At 45.1% G+C, this 16332-nt stretch overlaps 1 protein-coding gene across 1 annotated transcript in view; it reads left to right on the forward strand.

Moving 5' to 3' along the window:
- The window catches only part of ICAM5 (intercellular adhesion molecule 5), a 38263-nt gene extending 34255 nt beyond the window's left edge, over positions 1 to 4008 (forward strand). The window contains exon 12 of the mRNA XM_089486259.1: positions 1233 to 4008. Coding sequence (XP_089342385.1) covers positions 1233 to 1450 — 218 coding nt within the window. The 3' untranslated portion in view covers positions 1451 to 4008. The remainder of the gene's footprint in view (positions 1 to 1232) is intronic.
- The last annotated feature ends 12324 nt before the right edge of the window (positions 4009 to 16332 follow it).

Here is a 16332-nt window from a genome sequence, read left to right on the forward strand (position 1 = left end):
AAAGTTCCCATGATGCTGGGCTGCTTTTTGACCCCATTCCCTTCCGGTGGCCTTCCTTTTCCAGGACAACCCCCGGGGAGGGGGGTGGCTCTGTCTTGCATGAACACCTAGGAGGCTGCCCCATTCCTCTGTCCTGGATGGACACCTAGGAGGCTGCAAATGAAAGGGGCCCCTAGGGGTCATCCATCCCAGCCCCATTCCTCTGTCCTGCATGGACACCTAGGAGGCTGCAAAGGAAAGGGGTCCCTAGGGGTCATCCATCCCAGACCCATTCCTCTGTCCTGCATGGACACCTAGGAGGCTGCAAATGAAAGGGGCCCCTAGGGGTCATCCATCCCAGCCCCATTCTTCTGTCCTGCATGGACACCTAGGAGGCTGCAAATGCAAGGGGTCGCTAGGGGTCATCCATCCCAGACCCATTCCTCTGTCCTGCATAGACACCTAGGAGGCTGCAAAGGAAAGGGGTGCAGTGACCTCTCTTGGGGACAAAGGTGATGAAGACTAGAGCAGAGGCAGCAAGACCTCAAGCCTGAAGGATATACTTTGGGTCTTTCTACAGAAAGCTCCAGTAACTGGAGCCAAGTGCAGATTAGCTATTTAGGAAAAACAACAGCCAGTAATATGCAGTACTTGAGAGTAAGAAGGCCAACTCAGTGTGGATCTTAGTGCAGACTCAAAGCCTCCTGAGACCTAAAGTAGAGTTGCTACACACTCCTTGGCCATTCCATGCTTAGTGGAGAGTAAGGAGACCAAAGAACCATCTGGCAAAACACTTGTAGCCAGATGCAAAATGATTACATCAGCTGTGGAGTAGTGGTGTCCCTGCCTAGAGTGTCACCTGGTGTGGAGGTAGGGCTTCTGTGGGGCATGGCCAAAAGGGGACTCCCCCCACATTGCTACCATGGCGCTTAGAATGGTACCATGGCAGCAAAGTGGGGGGCATGCTCAGCCGTCTCAGCAGTTGTTTATCTAATCTGATATTGCAAAAGAGAATAATCGAAGCGGCCCATTTAAAACAAAGGCCCATTTTTTTGTTTGAGGCAGGATGAATTTTTCAAAAAGGAACAGACTTCACCTTCATGCTAAATGAAATCTACCCAGAGGGGTTGGCAATGTTTGCATTTAAATTTTTAATCAGGTTTATGAAGGATTTCCCAGTTCTTATGTACACATTCATTTCTTAAGTCAGACAGCAGCTAACTATACTCTGTCTTCTGCTTCTTCCACTGCAGATCACTGGCTGTATATTATTGTTGTCATAGCAATTGCTGGCGCCACCATGTTGGTCTTGGGAGGAATGGCCGGGTTCATTTACTACCTCAAGTCCACAGCGTGTAAAAAAGGAGAGTACAATGTGCGCGACGCAGAGAACTCAACCGAGGCTACTTGTCTAAACCGGGAAAGACCTTGTGATGATGATATCTATGGTATACAGCTCACCAGGACCTGAACAAACCCTAGGCCTTGCTGGCCCAGGGAGAGAGAGGGAGGACATCCTTTTGAGGACAACCTCCTGCTACAGACATCATTTCTACCTCTGAAAGATGGATGTCTGAACCAAACAGTTCTTCATTTTGCTGTGGAATTTATTAGCAGCCAATTGATAGACACAAAGTAGAGGATTCTTCAGATGGAGGGCAAATTTTAATGGCTACAGCTTTGAGTGCTAGCCAGACTTTTACACAACACTTGCTCAGAAGAGTCTAAAACTATCCCTCTTCATCCAAGCTCCCTTTTGCTTCTTCAGCTGGAAATGTGGAACTGCACTGTTGTCTCTCAAAAACGTGCAACTTACTGCTATTTTGATAAAGGTTCTGTTTGTAGCTGTTAATGCCCACTTACAACCATCTCAGCTACATGCGACTTCCACTCGGGAAAGTCCCAGCTGATTGGTGCCTTTCCAAAATGGGAAACATCAGGTTTGGACCACAGAGTCTCATAGAAAGAGCAATTTTCACACTTTCTAAGAGAAGACGAAGATTGTAATTTTGGAGAAAATAAAAGAGCAACAAGGAACTTTAAGAGAATGCTGAATAAATGGAGTTTTGAACTAATGGTTATGCAGAGAGTAACTCTGGGAATTAGTCAACTGGATTAAGATACCATGGAGATATGCTTGATTTGGATTTATGTAACTTTGTTCCATTTTGGTTTAACTGTGATGCTAACTGATTTACACTGAACCAAATCAAACCCGCCAGGCTCTAAAATAAGGTTTAGTACAGTGGAAAACCAAGCCACACCATAGGAATCCTGTATTAATTAGAGCTTTTCATACATTTGATTTGATCGGTTTGCCTGTGAGGTCCAAAAGCACAGTTGTGACCACCATCATGTGTCCCCTCCCCATACCTAAGCATGTACAGGGAAGCACTTGTGCATTTTATGAATGTGCCAAAACAGTCTCTTCTTAAAGGTTAGTTAGCATGAGTTTTAAAAACCCACAGATTTCAACAGGATCATAAAATCTAAGGGCTTTGGGAACCAGGAAACCCTCCTGAGTAAGGAAAGCCCTACTGAATGGAAACAGACAGCAGGCAGCAGATGCTTCCTCAGCCATCCATCAGTGCATAGCAAGCTTTCTTGAAATGTCCAGAATTTCGCCTCCATGGCACTTGGGACGAAGAGGTTTCTTGAACACTCTGAGATGCTTTCAGATCACTCCCACAGATCAGTAGGGACAGAAATGTTTGTTCATGCCCTACACTGATTACATAGTTATGTCTATGTAACTAAGTAATGCTTCCTTATCAGACCCCTCCAGCCACCTTAACAGCCAGCACTCACAGGATGCAAAGGGAATGAAGTTTCCAGTCTCCTCTCATTGACAAACAAAACTGCAACAAGTGCCAGTGACAGGAGGTCCTGCTCCTGATTGTAACCCTTTGCTTTCTGGTGGGAAGGAGCTGGAAACATCCTCCTCCTTCTGACCCAATCGGTTGCAAAACAGACTTCCTTCGCCCAGGATTTTGCTGTTAAAGCAGGCATGGGAGGCATGTATATATATTTTACAAGACTATGTAGTCTTACAGAATACAGAGCAGTTATAGATCCATAACTCTCAGTAACAAATCCTTAACTGTAATACTGAATGCCAGTCTGTAAATGTATTTTCTTATCCTCATTGATGAGGAAGGGTTTCTTAAAACATTGAAAGGCAGCATTAGGGAGAAATGGTCAGCCGCCCCAAGGCTTCCCACCACTATCCAAGAATAAAAAGACCAGGGCCTTATTTTCAACAACAATGGGGATGGGACAATCTGTCCCCCCCAAAAAAATATTTTGTTCAAAATAGTCAGTTTTCAAAACATGTTGAATTTTGTGCAAAAAGCAACAACCAGATTTTTCCCTCAAAACAAGCACTGAGTGCAAAAAAAAATCTTGAAATGTTAAAATGAACAAAGATGCAGAAAACTCTTGCAGTCTTGCCCAGCAAAGGAGTAAAAGTTTGTCTTTTCTAATTCCAGTTTGCACTGTATGGTACTTTTGTCATCATCTCCCTTAGTACTTTTAAAAGAGACTCGACAAATGCATGAAAGGCTAAAATCTACCAATGGGTCTTCGCCATGATAATCAGAATGAATCATGAGGCAGAGGTATAGCCTTGAATATAAAAGACTATTGGAGCCCTTGGCTAGTTTCTGTGGAGTGGGGCGAAGAGAAGGAAAGGGATACAACCAGATTGGGAGGAAGACATGTGAGAAATCCTTGCCATCAGGTTTCCCCCTGATTTGCCCACTCCTCACCTCTCAGAAGGAGAAGTGGACCAGAAGCACTCTGTATTTAGCAACCAAGGTACTTCATAAGCAAAAATGTCAAACCCTCCCCCAAAAAATCCCCCCAAAATATGCATATTTTGGAAGTGTGCACAAAAAAAGTCTACATTTCTAACAGCCATAGAAACACAAACATTATTCAATGGATGTTAGCAAATAACATGTGCTATGTGCACAATATGAAAAATGTTGATAAAATAATGCATAAAGAAAGGATGGATTTTTATCTGCTAAAAAAAAGGAATAAAAGCTCTATCAGTTTGAAAATGTTTTTTATTTTGGGAAGATGCAAGAGTTGCACACTTTTGTTCTTAGCAAACTCAGTTTAATAAAACGTGATTAAAAAAGGAAAGGAAAAGATCCAGACTGGTTTAAACCGAAGTGGCAATGAGTGCAAGGTCTCCTAAGTGTGCTTCCAAGGGCCCCCTGCGCATGGCTGAGCCACTCTGGAGCCCATCATCCACAGAGGCTCCTTCTCCTCCTGCTGCCTTTTGCTCTGAGAGGGGCTCCCTCAAGGAAGGCCTCCAAAGAACAGAGCAGGAGATCAAGGACCAAGGATGGAGGCTCTGCTCTTCCTCAGGTCAAAGACCCCAAAGGGTGAAGAAACATTCCTGTCAAGCAATGGCCTCACTGCATGAAGTAAAGGCCTGGATAACATCTGCTCCACGTCAGCCATTGGAATTTCACTTTGTAATGCCAAACTTTCCACTCAAGTAAAAAACCTATTGAAATACAGAAGAGCCTCATAAGAAATGCCCACTTCCTTGGCCGCCCAGAGGCCCCTCTCCTTGGGACGTCCTTCGAGGCCAGAGTGAGACCTTGGCCTGGCCTCAGACCTCCCTCCACCTGCCTCCACCTCCGCTCCCCCTCCAGCCCCTCCAGCCCCCTCCACCCTTGGCCCTCTCCATGGCCCCCAGCCACGCCCTCCCTGCCTTCACAGCCTCCCCTCCAGGGGGACTCTGTGGCCCCAGGAGAGATTTTGGGGCTATCCTCCCTTCCCATTGGTCCAAAATTTGCATGGCCCCACCCTCAACCACGCCCACTAGTCATCTGAGCTTCAGGTCTCTCCTTGGTTCAGTTCCATGGCCACTGGGAGGGAGGCGGAGCATCAGCCTTGAGGGAAGGAAACAGCGCCACCACCTGGCTGGTGCACAGGAATTGCAAGACCGGCTGAAGAAATTACATTTTCTCCTCTCTCCTCATCTGTCCAAATTTGCATGGCCCCGCCCTTGGCCCCTCCCACCGCTCTCTGCCCTCTCCCCGCCTTCCATTGGGTCTCTGTCTCTGGGAGGGAGGCAGGGCCTCAGCCTTGAGTCTGGAAAGAGGGAAGCAGCGCCACCTGGAGGCAGGGAGGCTCTGTGCAGGAGAATGGCAGCTTCATGGAGATTGATTGATTATTCCCAGGAGCTCACCTCCCTTTTGTGGGTCCTTTTTTCTTTGCATCCTTTCCACAGAAGACACAGAATTGGAAATAATGTGTATCTCTCTCTCTCTCTCTCTCTCTCTATATATATATATATATATATATATATAAATCCATGTCAATCATCTGTGTATTATCTGTAATGTAAACAGCACCCCGGCTTGGGAACTATATATATATATATATATATATGTATATAATTGATAGATTTGATTCATTGGTTTTGCAACTACTTGTCTCACTATGAGCTGTTGTCAGATCGCCTGGGTAATTGAAAGCAATTGCAAAACCAATGAATCGAATCTTCTATCAATATATATATATATATATATATATATGCATGTATATATATGTGTGTGTGTGTGTATATATATAGTGTTCCTGAGCCGGGCTTCCCAGGTTGCTGCTTACATCCCCGATGACACACAGATGGTTGACATGCATTTTGAAGCAGCGCAAACTGTTGGAGATGACAACTGTGCAAAAAAGAAGTGATTAAAAGGGGAGAATGACAAGCTCCGCTTTCATGGTGGGAATGATGGGAGGACTGGGTCCGAATGTGGATTGCAAACCAGTTTAAACGTAAATGGGAATGAGCCCTAGGTCTTCCTAAGGGGCCTCCTGCGCATGGCTGAGTGACTGTTGCACCCATCATGCACAGAGAAATCTTGCAAGACAAGCAAAGCCAGCCAGGCAGCAGCAGAAGCAGCAGGTGCTTCCTCTCCCGCCTTGCTCGCCCTGGCCGAGCTTTTCCTGAGGGAGGACATATATATTAATCAAAACTGCAAATAATCAAACCTGGGAAAGTCAAAGCCGCAAATGTGGAGGGACAGTGGTAGTCCAACGTTTATGTAGTGTGTTTGTCTTTGTTTAGAGTTTGTAGAAACCACTGAATAATAACTTCATTAAATAACATCAAGACAGAAAGCATCTTATGTAGGTTACGTCAAGCCTAGTGTGGTTACATTAACAACAAACAATTATCAGGCTTTTAAATACTCGGTATCCTAATCTCTCGCTCTCAATAGGAAGACCAACCAGACCTGGCTAGTTTAACTGAGGCTGTATCCCCACTGCAGAAATAATCCGGTTTGACACCTGCCATGGCTCAATGCTATGGAGTTCTGGAAAGTGTTGTTGAACAAAATTCTACTCCAAATGCATCTCAGGAAGCAGAATGAAGTCTAGGAAAGCTCATGATGGCAACTTTTCTTTCCTTCCTTCCCTCCTTTCTTTCTTTCTCCAAATACATCTGAGGAAGTAGACTGAAGTCTAAGAGAGCTCATGCTGCCAAGTTCTTTCTTTCTTTCTTTCTTTCTTTCTTTCTTTCTATCTCCACATGCATCTGAGGAAGCAGAATGAAGTCTAGGAAAGCTCATGCTGCCACCAACCTCTTTCAGTGAGTCTCCAAGGGGCTACAAGATCTCTCTGCGTACCAACCCTAGCTGTGGATAGGATTTTGACTATTCCTTAACAGTGTGGGTAGGGTTGCCATAACCCGGCGGCCCCCGTGACAATCACGCTTTTGGGGGGTCCCTCCCGGTCCCGGTCAGGTTTGGGCCCCCACCCGTGCCTTGTTCCCGGTTCAGGGGCCCGCTCCGGCCATTGCTGCTGCTGCTAATGCGGCTGCTGCGGCGCCAACCCACCTCCTCCTTGTCATCTTCGCGGTGGGCAGCGCCAACCCACCTCCTCCTCCAGCTCCGCCTTCCTCCTCCTCCTTGGCGGCAGAAGCTTGCGCTTGCACGGGGCTCCAAAACTTGCTTTGGCCAGCCGGCCATTGGCCAGCTGGCCAAAGAGGACGGACTCCTCAGCGCTCGCCGCCCAGGCCTCAGCAGGGGCCAGTGGCAGCGCGTGCGCCTGCCCTGCTTCCATCTGCGCGCATGCGCGCGCCTGCCCCTCTTCCCTCCGTGCGCACGTGCCTGCCCCGCTTCCCTCCGTGCGCGCCAGCCATCGTGAGGAGGAGCAGGGGGGAGAGGAGGAGGAGGAGGAGGAAGGAGCCGGAGGAAGGGTGCCTGAAGGCCAGGGGAGAATTGGGCCAGAGGAGGAGGAGGAGGAGGAGGAAAGCTGAGTCAGTGGCCATTAGGTCTGCCTTGGTATTTTGGGGTTTTTAAATTATTTTTAAAAATATAAAATACTTATTTATTTAATTTTTTAATTTTTATTATTGCTTTTTATTTTTTATTTTATTAATTTTATTATTGCTTGTTTTTGTTTTATTTTATTAATTTTTATTATTGCTTGTTTTTTATTTTATTACATTAATTTTTATTATGAAATATATACACCCCTGCCTTGTTTTTTAATTTTTCCCCATTATTTTTTATTATTAAATATATGCAAGTGCATTTTCTGTGTATTTATGGCACTTTGAATGCTAACAAGTCTGCCTTTCCTGGACAATTATAGTGATGATGATGATGATGATGGTGATATTGATATCAACAAGCCTCTGAGGCACGGCCAATGTAACTTGCTGTGATTTTTACAAGCTCATGCGCAGTGAAGAAAAACCACAGTCCCTTGCCCAAGTACACACTTCTGAGAAGTACACTTGAACCCGAGGGCAAGTACATTTCTGCCATCTGTCTAAGAATAATGCCAAAATGTCCTCCATTTTGATCATGCCTAAAAAACATGCATTTATATTAACATTTTTAAAAAAAAACTCAATTTTTTGCGCGTCCTCCATTTTTATGAAAACGTGTCCTACATTTGAAAATGTTGCCCTACATTTGTCCTACATTTGTCCAGGTTTGGAGGTCCTCACTTATGGCAACCCTAAGTGTGGGCTGCTATCTGGTGTCTCTCTGTGTGTTGTGTGTGTTTGTGCATCTTATTGTTGTTAACTGTCCTGAGGTCCTCCCTTAGAGTGGCCAGGAGCTGGAAACGACTTGGAGGCACACACCAGCACTAGCCTCAGTAAAAGCAGGCAAGGCTTGCTGGCATCTGGTCTTTTGGAGACTCTCCAAAACCCTCCCCTAGTCCCAGGGCACGTGATGATGGCTGCCCAGCCTTTAGGGAAGTAGTGGGGCTCTGTGTTTCCTTTCCTTTCCTTTCTGCAAAGCAGAGCCTTTGGAGGCAGGTAAGGCAAGAAAAGACAGCAGTTGGCTGCTGGGGAAAGCCTGGGTCCCTCTTCTTCCTTTCCTCTGTTAGGCGTTTATGGAGCAGGGGAAAGGACTGATGAATGGGGGGGAGAGATTCCTTCCTTCCTTCCTTCCTTCCCTTTTCAGTGGGTGCATCTGCACTGCCCAAGCAGAGCTCTCTGGAAGAGAAGACTGGAAATCAATTCATAGATGAGAAAGAGTCTAAATATAAAAGACAATGCAGTTCCTAAAATGTATGTTTTGGAAACGGTAACAAATGAGCATTTAGAGAGAGAACATGGGAAAGTCATATTCTATATGACTATGGCCACTTGAGTGCTATAATTAGGCAAGTAAATGAGGGAGAAAAAGAAACATCCAAATGTGGAGGAATGGCTTCTTAAGTTGGAAACTGACAAACTGACGCAAATGTTAAAGTAGAAACCATTAGATAAATTTGAATTAGAATGGGAATCATTAATAACTTACTTTTAAAAAGCATAGGGTTGTACTTGGCTTATACTTAGATATAGTAATAAATGGATGCCGGGGAAGTTTGAGACATATAATTTTGGAGATACATGATAAGTGCTACAAGATTTAGAAGAAATGAAAACTGATCGGTTAAAAGAGAGGGGCGAAATCTGGTAAGTTTTGTTTGTGATAGATGTGAAGTTTTTGTTGTTGTTTTCAACCTCTTTTGTAAGGTGGTTTACAATTATATGTTGGTATATGTTTATGTTTATATTTATGTGGATGTGTTTTAAACATATATATATATATATTAAATTAATCGTCTTGGCTTCCAGGGAGAGTTCTGCCTTGATCTGTTCAAAGACCCATTTGGGTTTTTGACCATCCATGGGAACCTCAGCCCTTTCTTCCAGCATCGCATCTCCAATGAGTTGATCTTCTTTCTGTCTGCTTTCTTCACTGCCCAGCTCTCGCATCCATACAAGGTGATGGCGAATACAATGGTTTGGACGATCCAACCTTTATTAAAACTTCTCTTTGGTACAGAAGGCTAAAGGCCCCTTTAAAACTATCAATCCTAGGAGCCCATAGGATGGAGCGACAGCACTAAAAGGGATGTCAAACTGCATTATTTCCACAATGTAGATGCACCCAGTGTCAGCTGAGTCTATGAACCATGGGTCTATGATGCAAAAACCTCTGAGCATGTGCAGAGTGCTCAGTGTGCTGAAATGTGAGCCTGTACAGTGAGCTGGGAAGAAAAACAGTAGACTGAGGAGGCTACACATGGTGATGGATTCTCCATATTGTAATTCACACAGGCAGTCGCTGATAGATGTTCTGTATATGTCCAGAGGCTTTTCAGTATCAGCTAACAGGCTGTTCTGATGTCAAGAAGAAACTGTACCTGGTTATAATATTTATTTTAGGCTTGTTTTCCACTCAGGTGTGATGTGTATTTTGGTGCTTTGGGGCGAAGCATGTACCTGTGCACTTTATTATTATTTGTTTATTATATTTGTTTGTATCCCGCTCTTTGCACTGCTTCCTTCATTTTTAGCTCAGTGCTGATGTTTTCGAATTCCCTCACTGGCTGAAAATTGTAATTTATTTAATGCCAGGTTTTGAAAGGGAAGGACTAGCAAAATTCATGCAGGATTGGCAAGTTTCTGTCTTTATGAACATTCATACCTGGATTCTTCCCCCCTCCCCAACAGTCCTTGAATTCATTTTAATCACCTTATAGTTATCTGTACTGGCAATGAGTTTCAGACTTGCCTCTTTTCTTAAAATGCTCACACCTCAGATGCATCTGAGGAAGTAGGCTTTAGTCTATGAAAGCTCATGCTGCTAACTTCTTTCTTTCAGTTAGTTTCAAAGGTGCTACAAGATCTCTCTACATACAGGTATTAATAGATGGAAGTTAGGATGTTTGTTAATTAAAGAAATGATGTGATGGAAGACTATATGGAAGGTATATGAATAATATACATTTGTGTTGTGTTTTATAAGGTAATGTATGTAGGATGTTGTTATAGTGTGCCTCGAAGTCGTTTTCGACTTATGAAAACCCTAAGGTGAACCTATCATGGGGGTTTCTTGGCAAGATTTGTTCAGAGGAGGTTTGCCATTGCCTTCCCCTGAGGCTGAGAATATGTGACATGTCCAAGGTCATCAAGCAGGTTTTCGTGACCGAGCTAGGATTTGAACCCTGATCTCCAGAGTCATAGCCCAATAAACTACTATGCCACACTGTTTCCCCATGTATTTCATTTTTTTAAAATAGCAATTTTATTAAAATTTTATGTATGTAGGATAAAATTTAATTAAAATTATTATTTTAAAAAATGCTCTCTCTCTCTCACACACACACACACTGGCTTTTTTGGCATCCCAGTCAGCCTATATACAGTCAAACCTCCACATTTGTAGCTTTGACTTTTGCAGCTTGGATTATTTGTGGATTCAATTAATATGTTTTCCCTAAGAATTTCTAGGTCCTCCAGCGCAACTCTGCTGGAAATTGACCATTGAGTTGTGCTGGAAGATGTAGAGATTACTAGAGAAAACACTTCTGTAGGCATCTGTAGGTCCTCCAGCATGATTATATTGTCAGCACCTGGCATATATGCTGGAGGATCTAGAGATTCCTAGAGAGGTGTTCTCTCAGGTTAAAAATGTATTGTTTTCTTATTTTCCAGTGTTTCCACTTTCACGGGGGTCCTTTGCCCCTAACCCCAGCGAACGTGGAGGGCCCACTGTACTTTCCAGACCTCAAATAAGGGACATGATGAGGAACTCCTGGCAACCCTAGGTTCATTCATGGCTGCCTTCTCTTCCTCCTGATCCCAGTGTTTTCAGGAGGTAAGAGTAGTGATGAATCATTGTTGTGCGATGAAGAACAGCTAATCAGAGGCAAAGCCAAAGCCTGAGAAAGATACTTTTTGAACTACAAGTCCCAAAATCCACAGTCATCATGGGCATGCGCTGTGTTAGTTGAAGATTCTAAGAGTTTTTTTTAAAAGGTTTTTTAAAAAGAAATTCTTTTCCAAGGGGTTTTCTTTGGGGGGGGGGGGGAGGCAGGGAAACTATTAAGGCAGTCTTGTTGGAACAAGTTGGTGAGAACCGTCCTAACAAGTATTGTAATCATGCAGAACTCATATTCTTACTCACTGCTGTTGTAAAAGAGGTGAACGGCGATGAGAGGTGTGGCTCTTTCACATTACACAATGATAGCATTATGATCCCACTTGAACTGTTAGGGCTGCCTCTTATGGAATCCTGGGATTTGTAGATGAGTTGAGGTCAGTAGAGCTCTCAATCATACATAGGAATTGGAAATATAATGGCATGGACAATTCTAACATTAGTATTTCATGATATATCTTTACACATCAGTATCTTGTCTAGTCCTTCATAGCTGTCCTTTCAAGTCCTAATTTTCTTCTGATTTCTTGACCACAGTCCCCATTTGTATTAGTGACTGAACCAAGGTACAGGGAATCTATCTCAATGTCTTGCATAGACTTGACTAAGAATTGAGCAGTTCTAAAGGATACAGATTTAAGTGCATCAGATAACAGAACTGGCATAAGATGAGAGACCCTTAGATGTTTTTAAGAGAGGAGCAACGTATGTGATCTTAAGGCATTCTAGCGGAATGTGGATTTGATCTTCAACTGAAACAAAATTGTATCCACAGACTCTGTCTATGCAAACTGTTATAATGGCCTGTTCGGACTGCTAAAAGAAGGACATGTAATCTACCCTGAGTAATGCCTATCCTCAAATTAATATTTACTATGTCCACAATTAGGGTTGCCATATGTCCGGACCTCCAAACCGGGAAAAATGTAGGACAAAATTTTCAAATGCAGGACACATTTTTTGTGTGTCCTACATTTGAATAGGAGCCTCGCTGAGAGAGGCTTTCCCTCGCCACCTGGGCCCTGGGCCTCGGCGCGATCGCAGCGGGGAGCAGAGCCCAAGCGGTGAGGGAAAGCCTCCCTCAGCTTGCCATATCCCGCCCGGGGGCGGGGGCAATCCCGGGGGCAGGGGCAAACCGGGGCAGGACCGTGCGGACCCACCCCAAACCGGGAAAGTCCCGCCCCCAGGCGGGATATGGCAAGCCTATCCACAATGTATCTTGGTAGAGATAGGTACAGTGGGATAAAGGAAATATAGAACAGATTGATTTGACAAGATTTGATTGCTGTTATCTGTGATTGCATCTCAGTATCCTTAAGTTTTTGCAGCAATAAACTTTTGGCTTTATCATGGCCTTGAGACAAAAGAAAGGATATGGAGAAACCCAGATTCATAGTAGCCATTTGCATTTTGGACCGGGAACTTCTAGATGCTTTCCAAACAAAGGTTTTTAAAAGAACTTTCCCACCAGAGGCAGGCAGGCCTAGGAGATGCTGGTTAGGCTAGGGAGGCCCAGCTCCAGCTGTCCATCAACATCAAGGACTATATATCCCATCTGATTGTGAGTAGCTAGAAATGGATTAGCTAGAGTGGTTAGGCCTGTTCTGTTTATTTTATTTGGCTTGATGGAAATGATTGTATTTTCTGTAACTACATTTCTCTGCCTGTAGGACAATGAGGTCTTACATGTAAATTATATCTCTGCTGTAGAATTCCTTAGTTAGAATAAAGCTTCTCTTTTAAAAATACCTTGGCTTTCTCTGACACTCCTTTTTCATGCGCCTTTAGCTCGGCTGTTGCTTGCTTAAGTTAGCAAGGGTAGAAACTAGAACTCCCTAGCAAGTCCTAGTATGTGCTAAGGGATGCATGATAATCCACTAGGCAGTAGCAATTGGTTTGGATGGTCTCAAAGGGTCCCTTCAGCTCAGCAGGAGTGGGAAGGGTGACCCAGGAGACCAGGGATTAATGATCTACTGAGGGGAAAGAGCCAAAACAGGGAGGCTGTGCTTGGCCATAGGGCCCAGAGATCATCACAACTTGTCAAAAGATTAATTTTAACTAAAAAAGCAGAACCAATCTGAGATCTTCAGCTCTAATTGTCATGACTCTTAGTTCTGCCATGGAGGAGAGCTAGGTTTGTAGAGATGGGCACAGCCTAGGGATGCCATAACCCGGTGGCCCCCGTGACAAACCCGCTTTTGGGGGGCCCCTCCCGGTCCCGGTCCGGTTTGGCCCCTAGCCCCCGGTTCGAGCTTCCCCTGCCTCCTCCCCGCCGTCCTGCGTGCGGCTGTGCGCCTCTCCCCCCACCTGGCGCACTGGCGTAGCCTAGAGAGCAGCTCTTCAAAACATCTGCCACTCAGAGCTATTGGCCAGACCACTTGGTATATAAACCTTGCAAGAGGCATTACTTTCCAGGTTACAGTGAGAAAAGGAAAAAAGGCCATAAATCATTCATGTTGTCTGGGAGTTTAATTGCCTCATCTTTTAAATGTATACCACGTCAGTATTCTTGTAATTCTTTATCACAGGATCGTTTTTGAGGCCCTAAACACCTTTACTTGTAATATGCAAATTTCTCCCGAAGCTGACCAATGGGAAAGAAGCAATCAGCCCCCCTCCACTTGGGTTGGTTTTCAATGGCTTGGTGAAGGAAGAGATTTTGCTTTGGGGTTTGGGGTAGCAAAAGGCTGCAGAAATAGTTTGATCCCCCCTTAAACATCCATGGCTCAGTGCTATAGGATTCTGGGAATTGTAGTTTCTTGTGGCACCAGAGCTCTTTTGACAAAAGGAGGCTGAATGGTCCACAGAGGAGGCGTTGCCTGGGGGCAGAGCGGTGGAAGAGAGGAAGCTGCGATGATGAGGAAAAGCAGGGGCTCCTCCGCATGGTCCTGGCACTTCCCTTGGCTCCCTCCCTCCTCCTCTTCCTCCTCCTCCTCCTCTCAGAGTAGCCACAGCCTGAGCTGCTCATTCACACTCCCTGGCTTTTCTCTCCCCCCCCCCCCCTGCACTTTGAGACCCCTTTAACTGCCAAAGCTCAATGCTCTGGAATTCTGGGGTCTGTGAGGCATTTGGCCTTCTCTGTCAGAGAGCTCTGGTGCCACAATCAACAACAATTCCCAGGATGCCATAGCACTGAGCCCTGGCAGTCCAAGCAGTGTGTTTTGGACACAGAGATCCTCCAAATGAATCCAGTCCCTAGCTTTTATATCTCTCTCACACACTGCAGGAGTAATAAACCACTTTGAGACTGATTTAACTCAATGGTAGGGAATCCTGGGAATGCTAGTGTTTGGGAGACATTGAGACTTCTCTGTCAGTGATGGCTCTGAGGCCACAATAGACTACAATTCCCAGGATTCCCCAGCACTGAGCAGTCTCAAACTGGACCATTTCCTCAGTGTGGATGCACCTGGGGAGGCATTCTGGGCACTGCAGTTCAACTACGTTTGGAGGGTTATGGGACTCCCTGTCAGAGATAGCTCTGGGGCCACAGTATACTACAATTCCCAGAATTCCCCAGCACTAACCCAGGACAGTTAAGTCACTCTCGAACTGGATTATTTCCTCAGTGTGGATGCAGCTTTGGTGAGGAACTCTGGGCATTTCAGTCCAGCATTGTTTTATTTCTGCAGTGTATTTTGGACCAGAGACAAGGTGACCAGGCATCCTCCTCCTTTTCCAGGACATGTCCTCTTCTGTCACATTTCAAAATGTCCTCCATTTGGATCATGGCTAAGAAGCATGGATTTATAATTACATGGGTGTTTTTAGCTTTTATTTTTGGCCATGTCCTACATTTTTTTGCTTGGGTGCCTACATTTTGGGGTGAGGGCATTGGTCACCTTGGTCAGAGAGCTTTCCAGGGGTTTAACTGCCATTCTGCTGTGGAGCTGGAACAGAGCACCATTCCCAGAATTCCATAGCATTCAGCCGAGGCAGTTAAAGTGGTCTCAAACCAGATTATTTCTCCAGTGTAGATGCAACCCAAGCCTTTTGCCTCTCTTATGCCTGAGATTTCAAAGCCCAGCCTTGGCACCACAACAAACTACAAATCCCAGGATTCCATAGGATGGAGTGATGAGAGTGAAAGCAGTGTGGCAGCAGCCTAAGTGTGCTTAATGCAGTTCTTAACATGGTGCACTTCTTGCCTACAGAGTCTCCCAGGCCCCAGCGGGGCTTGGGAGAGGCTGTCTCCCAGGCCCAGCGAGGCCTTGGAGAAGGTTTAAAAATGTAGGACCTTTTTTTTTTTTGTTAATTTCCTGGCCAGGAAATAATAATAAAAAAATGCCCTACATTTTAAAATCTTGTCCTACATTTTCACCAGTTTTGAGGTCCTCTGGGATGGCAACCCTAGCACAGCCAAGAGACTGCAAAAACTTGTTTTGCACTTTTCCCATTTTGGCTTAGTTGGTTAAAGCCCATAATGGAGCTCCATATAAGAGCATAGGTAGAACCCTGGTTTTATAGAGTTCCAACGCCGGCTGGATCAAATTACTCCCTTTAGTAGAATCTAAATCCAAGTTCACCACAACTAATCTTGTTCTTTAAATATCCAGACTATGAATGATATACCTTTTTTTTTCATTTAAAGGCAACCTTTTATAAGTTCTTATTAGCTGCTCTTCCTTGGGGGTTCTAGAGATGCTAGGTAATATGGCTGGTAAAATGAAATTCTCCAATGAAAAAATTTGGCCAAAAAGGTCATTTGGAAACTGAGAGTTATTGGAGGACAGAAAAAGTAAAATAGGTTTCCTCACTGTATTGAAAATACTTGATTGGGAATAGTATTAAGGCGGGTTACAGACCGCCTGTTTGGGGCGGGCTGTACCCGCCCATTTCCCTGGTGTTTCGGGGCCTCAGTTGTTAGAACGGCAGCAGCTGAGGCCCCGATCCGCCGCTTTCCGGGCTGCGGGGAAGTGGCAAAAGGCCGCTTCCCCGCAGCCTGGAAAGGGGTGTCCTTGGGGCTTCAAGCCCCAAGGACACCCCGCGGCGGCGGGGAGGAGGAGAAAGGGGCCGCTTGGCCCCTTTCTCCTTTGGTCCACTGGGCGCAGCTGTGTGAAGGCTGCGCCCAGCGGACCAAACCAGGAAGGAGCTCCAAAACGGAGCTCCTTCCTGCTCCGCGCTAAGGCCGCACTAAGCGCCCTGGCAC

This window comes from Sceloporus occidentalis, unplaced genomic scaffold (assembly GCF_023333645.1).
Source record: "Sceloporus occidentalis isolate IW3139 unplaced genomic scaffold, rSceOcc1.0.p SCAF_1, whole genome shotgun sequence".
Classification (NCBI taxonomy): Eukaryota; Metazoa; Chordata; class Lepidosauria; order Squamata; family Phrynosomatidae; genus Sceloporus; species Sceloporus occidentalis.